Source organism: Kogia breviceps, chromosome 4 (assembly GCF_026419965.1).
Source record: "Kogia breviceps isolate mKogBre1 chromosome 4, mKogBre1 haplotype 1, whole genome shotgun sequence".
Lineage (NCBI taxonomy): Eukaryota > Metazoa > Chordata > Mammalia > Artiodactyla > Physeteridae > Kogia > Kogia breviceps.
In genome coordinates, this window is record NC_081313.1 from 139,780,819 (window position 1) to 139,787,106 (window position 6,288).

Sequence of the window (6,288 nt, forward strand, 5' to 3'; positions counted from 1 at the left end):
TGGTAAATGCCCTGGATGAACCTGGACCTGTTTAATTTCTAGGCCAGAAGCACAAATTGAATCCTGTACCATATGCATTTGTTGTCTCTCTCTTTTCTGCAAGAATCTAGATGGGGATTAATGGGCTCCCTCTAAGAGGGAGAGACGTAAGGAGTGCCATCGAGTCCTCTGTGTTTACAGCACTTGAAAGGATGGAGCTCTAACAAGTCTAATTTAATCGTGGCTCACGTGAAGGTATGGTGAATTCCAGGCCAGGAAGAATAAACTGGCATGCCATAGAACATTAGAGATAATTTAACTCAACTCCTTCTCTCAGTAGGTAAGGAACCGGAGGCTCAGGGGGTGGAGAGGGGGCACTGGTGTCCACGGCCACAAACCGAATTACTACTGGCTGGGACAGGGGAAAGCGCTCTGGGCGCTATCATTCATTTCTGTGCCATTGTCATGATTTTTGTCATATCTACACACCATCTGTACATTTATTAACGTGGTTTCTTTAATAATTGAATTGATTCTATTTTTTATTCCTAAATAAATTAATTTTGAAAGGAAGTTGCTGCAAAGGGAAAGCAAGGATCGTTTGCCACAAATAAAAGGCAACCATAAAAATAAATGCTATGAAACAAAGCAATACAAATTTTAGCAAGTTACCACTATATGTGAAGAGAACACTCATTCTTTCTGTTAAAAGGGAGAGTCGTAATGTTAAAGAGAATTTAAAAGGGAATACCTTTTAAATAGGAGAGGACTCCTTTTTTTTTTTTGGTTGCGCTGCACCGTGGCTTGCAGGATCTTAGTTCCCCGACCAGGGATTAAACCTAGGGCCTCTGCAGTGAAAGAGCCGGGTCCTAACCACTGGAAAGCCAGGGAATTCCCAGAAGAGGATGTTTTTTAATGTGCTGTGGACCACTTAAAATTCTCTCTCATATGATGAGTGACTAAGTTTATCAGGAAAGAAAATGGGTGTGAAAGTTTCTAAGGAAGTCTAATACTTTACCTAGGTTAGAATTCCAATTCTCATTTACCTTGAGCAAGTTACTTAACCTCTTTCTGCCTCAGTTTCCTCACTCATAAAACGGGAATAAAAGTATGTGTGTGCCATGGGATTCTTGCAAGTATTAAATGAGACAGTACATATAAAGCCTCAGAACAGTACTTGGCACAGAGCAAGCACGTGATAGCAGCAGGTATTACTGTAATTAGCATTATTAAAACTTAAGTGGGGGCTTCCCTGGTGGCGCAGTGGTTGAGAGTCCGCCTGCTGATGCAGGAGACACGAGATCGTGCCCCAGTCCGGGAAGATCCCACATGCCGTGGAGCAGCTGGGCCCATGAGCCATGGCCACTGAGCCTGTGTGTCCGGAGCCTGTGCTCCGCAATGGGAGAGGCCACAACAGTGAGAGGCCTGCGTACCACAAAACGAAACAAAACAAAACAAAACAAAACTTAAGTGGTATTTACTGTCTAGCAAGATTACAAACTTTATTTGTAAAGGTTTACATAGTAAATACTTTGCCTCTACAGTCTGTGTGGTCTCTGTTGCAACCACTCATCTCTGGCACAGCAGAGAAAATGCAGCCATAGGTAGTACATAAACAAATGGGCATGGCTGTGCTCCAGTAGAACTCTATTTACAAAAATAGTCAGCAGGTTATACAGGCTCTGTTAGAGGCTCATAGGTATGGAAAACAAAAACAGGTCAACTTATTCCATGCAAATGGAAATCAAAAGAAAGCTGGAGTAGCAATACTCATATCAGACAAAATAGACTTTAAAATAAAGACTATTACAAGAGACAAAGAAGGACACTACATAATGATCAAGGGATCAATCCAAGAAGATATAACAATTGTAAATATTTATGCACCCAACATAGGAGCACCTCAATACATAAGGCAAATGCTAAGAGCCATAAAAGGGGAAATTGACAGTAACACAATCATAGTAGGGGACTTTAATACCCCACTTTCACCAATGGACAGATACTCCAAAATGAAAATAAATAAGGAAACACAAGCTTTAAATGATACACTAAACAAGATGGACTTAATTGATATTTATAGGATATTCCATCCAAAAACAACAGAATACACTTTCTTCTCAAGTGCTCATGAAACATTCTCCAGGATAGATCATATCTTGGGTCACAAATCAAGCCTTAGTAAATTTAAGAAAATTTAAATCATATCAAGTATCTTTTCCAACCACAATGCTATGAGACTAGATATCAATTACAGGAAAAAAATCTGTAAAAAATACAAACACATGGAGGCGAAACAATACACTAATAAATAACTAAGAGATCACTGAAGAAATCAAAGAGGAAATCAAAAAATACCCAGAAGCAAATGGCAATGAAAACACGACAGCCCAAAACCTATGGGATGCTGCAAAAGCAGTTCTAAGAGGGAAGTTTATAGCAGCACAATCCTACCTCAAGAAACAAGAAACATCTTAAATAAACAACCTAACATTACACCTAAAGCAATTAGAGAAAGAAGAACAAAAAACCCCCAAAGTTAGCAGAAGGAAAGAAATCATAAAGATCAGATCAGAAATAAATGAAAAAGAAATGAAGGAAACAATAGCAAAGATCAATAAAACCAAAAGCTGGTTCTTTGAGAAGATTAAAAAAAATTGATAAAACATTAGCCAGACTCATCAAGAAAAAGAGGGAGAAGACTCAAATCAACAGAATTAGAAGTAAAAAAGGAGAACAACTGCCACTGCAGAGATACAAAGGATCATGAGAGATTACTACAAGCAACTATATGCCAATAAAATGGACAACCTGGAAGAAATGGACAAATTCTTAGAAAAGCATAACCTTCCGAGACGGAACCAAGGAGAAACAGAAAATATAAACAGAGGAATCACAAGCACTGAAATTGAGACTGTGATTAAAAATCTTCCAACAAACAAAAGCCCAGGACCAGATGGCTTCACAGGTGAAGTCTATCAAACATTTAGAGAAGAGCTAACACCTATCCTCAAACTCTCCCAAAATATAGCAGAGGGAGGAACACTCCCAAACTCATTCTATGAGGCCACCATCACCCTGATACCAAAACCAGACAAAGATGTCATAAAGAAAACCACAGGCCAATATCACTGATGAACATAGATGCAAAAATCCTCAACAAAATACTAGCAAACAGAATCCAACAGCACATTAAAAGGATCATACACCATGATCAAGTGGGGTTTATCCCAGGAATGCAAGGATTCTTCAATATACACAAATCAATCAATGTGACAAACCATATTAACAAATTGAAGGAGAAAAACTATATGATCATCTCAATAGATTCAGAATAACTTTCGACAAAATTCAACACCCATTTATGATAAAAAACCATCCAGAAAGTAGGCATAGAGGGAAGTTACCTCAACATAATAAAGGCCATATGTGACAAACCCAGAGCCAACATCATTCTCAATGGTGAAAAACTGAAACCATTTCCTCTAAGATCAGGAACAAGACAAGGTTTTCCACTCTCACCATTATTATTCAACATAGTTTTGGAAGTTTTAACCCCAGCAATCAGAGAAGAAAAAGAAATAAAAGGAATCCAAATCAGAAAAGAAGAAGTAAATCTGTCACTGTTTGCAGATGACATGATACTGTACATAGAGAATCCTAAAGATGCTACCAGAAAACTAGCAGAGCTAATCAATGAACTTGGTAAAGTAGAAGGATACAAAATTAATGCACAGAAATCTCTTGCATTCCATACACTAATGATGAAAAATCTGAAAGAGAAATCAAGGAAACACTCCCATTTACCATTGCAACAAAAAGAATAAATACCTAGGAATAAACCTACCTAAGGAGACAAAAAGACCTGTATGCAGAAAACTATAAGACAATGATGAAAGAAATTAAAGATGATACAAATGGATGGAGAGATATACCATGTTCTTGGATTGGAAGAATCAACACTGTGAAAGTGACTATACTACCCAAAGCAATTTACAGATGCAATGCAATCCTTATCAAACTACCAATGGCATTTTTCACAGAACTAGAACAAAAAATTTCACAATTTGTATGCAAACACAAAAGACCCCGAATAGCCAAAGCAATCTTGAGAAAGAAAAACAGAGCTGGAAGAATCAGGCTCCTCAACTCCAGACTATACTACAAAGCTACAGTACTCTAGACAGTATGGTACTGGCACAAAAACAGAAATATAGCTCAATGCAACAGGATAGAAAGCCCAGAGATAAACCCATACACATATGGTCACCTTATTTTTGATAAAGGAGGCAAGAATATACAATAGAGAAAAGAGAGCCTCTTCAATAAGTGGTGTTGGGAAAACTGGACAGCTACATGTAAAAGAATGAAATTAGAACACTCCCTAACACCATACACAAAAATAAACTCAAAATGGATTAAAGACCTAAATGTAAGGCCAGACATTATAATACTCTTAGAGTAAAACATAGGCAGAATGCTCTATGACATAAATCACAGCAAGATCCTTTTTGACCCACCTCCTAGAGAAATGGAAATAAAAAAAAAAATAAACAAATGGGACCTAATGAAACTTAAAAGCTTTTGCACAGCAAAGGATACCATAAACAAGATGAAAAGACAATCCTCAGAATGGGAGAAAGTATTTGCAAACGAAGCAACTGACAAAGGATTAATCTCCAAAGCATACAAGCAGCTCATGCAGCTCAATATTAAAAAAACAGAATATGGCTGCCCACAAGGAAAGGCGAGGCTAACGTGAAAGCACAGACCCTGGCTCCCTCGTCGCATGGATCGTAGCGCAGAGTTCAGAAGATGGAAGGCGCAGTGTCTGAGCAAAGTGGACCTCAGCCGGAAAGGCAGTGTGGACGAGGATGTGGTAGAGCTTGTGCAGCTCCTAAATGGGCGAGAACAGTTTTTCACCACCAGTTCCTGTGCTGGCCGCATCATCCTCCTAGACCGGGGTATAAATGGTTCTGAGGTTCAGAAGCAAAACTGTTGCTGGCTACTGGTTACACACAAACCCTGTGTGAAAGATGATGTGATTGTAGCCCTAAAGAGAGCGAATGGCGAAGCCATTTTGAAATTTGAACCACTTGTTCTTCATGTACAGTGTCGACAGTTGCAGGATGCACAGATTCTGCATTCAGTGGCAATAGATTCTGGTTTCAGGAACTCCGGCATAACAGTGGGAAAGAGAAGAAAGACTATGTTGGCTGTCCGGAGCACACATGGCTTGGAAGTTCCATTAACCCATAAAGGAAAACTGATGGTGACAGAGGAATATATCAACTTCCTGATAAAGATAGCAAATCAAAAAATGGAGGAAAACAAGAAGAGAATTGAAAGGTTTTACAACTGCCTACAACATGCTTTGGAAAAAGAAACTATTTCTATGATCTCATATCCCAAAGAGAAAATCAAAGAGATAAATAACTCATCATATACTCACAAGAAAAAAAGAAACCCAGAAAAAGCATGTGGCAAATATATTACTGAAGAAAATAATAAAGAACTTGAAAATGATGATCATGATGATCCAGGAATCAGTGTTACTATCTTCCCTGAAGATTACTGAGATTTGGTTCTGAAGTGTCTTTGTAGAATAATGTTTCTAATAGATATATTATAAAGCTGCTCTTTATAGGAGTATTTTAGTTTTTTGAGTGTATCAGCCTTTCAGAAAAACAAGATTTAATTTTTCTCTATATTTTAGGGAAACCCTTAGCTTTTAAAAATAGCTGTGTATAATATCAATATTTGCTCTTAAATACCATCTTTTTTAGTCACACAGTCATTGCAAAAATAAAATTATGATTTTTAAAAAAAAAAAAAAAAAAAAAAAAACAACCCAATCCCAAAATGGGCAGAAGACCTAAATAGACATTTCTCCAAAGAAGATATACAGATTACCAACAAACACGTGAAAGGATGCTCAACATCACTAACATTAGGGAAATGCAAATCAAAACTACAATGAGGTATCACCTTACACCGGTCAGAATGGCCATCATCAAAAAATCTACAAACAAAAAATGCTGAAGAGGGTGTGGAGAAAACAGAACTGTCTTGCACTGTTGGTGGGAATGTACATTGGTACAACCACTATGGAGAACAGTATGGAGGTTCCTTAAAAAACTAAAAATAGAACTACCATACGACCCAGCAGTCCCACTACTGGGCATATACCCTGAGAAAACCATAATTCAAAAAGAGTCATGTACCACAATGTTCACTGCAGCTCTCTTTACAATAGCCAGGACATGGAAGCAACCTAAATGTCCATCAACAGATGAATGGATAAAGAAG

At 37.9% G+C, this 6,288-nt stretch overlaps 1 protein-coding gene across 1 annotated transcript; it reads left to right on the top strand.

Moving 5' to 3' along the window:
* Positions 1-4,709: 4,709 nt before the first annotated feature.
* Positions 4,710-5,708, top strand: LOC131756130 (tRNA wybutosine-synthesizing protein 3 homolog). Its single transcript, XM_059062962.2, has one exon. It carries the CDS (start codon positions 4,769-4,771, stop codon positions 5,555-5,557), a length of 789 nt encoding a protein of 262 aa, XP_058918945.1. The 5' UTR covers positions 4,710-4,768; the 3' UTR covers positions 5,558-5,708.
* The last annotated feature ends 580 nt before the right edge of the window (positions 5,709-6,288 follow it).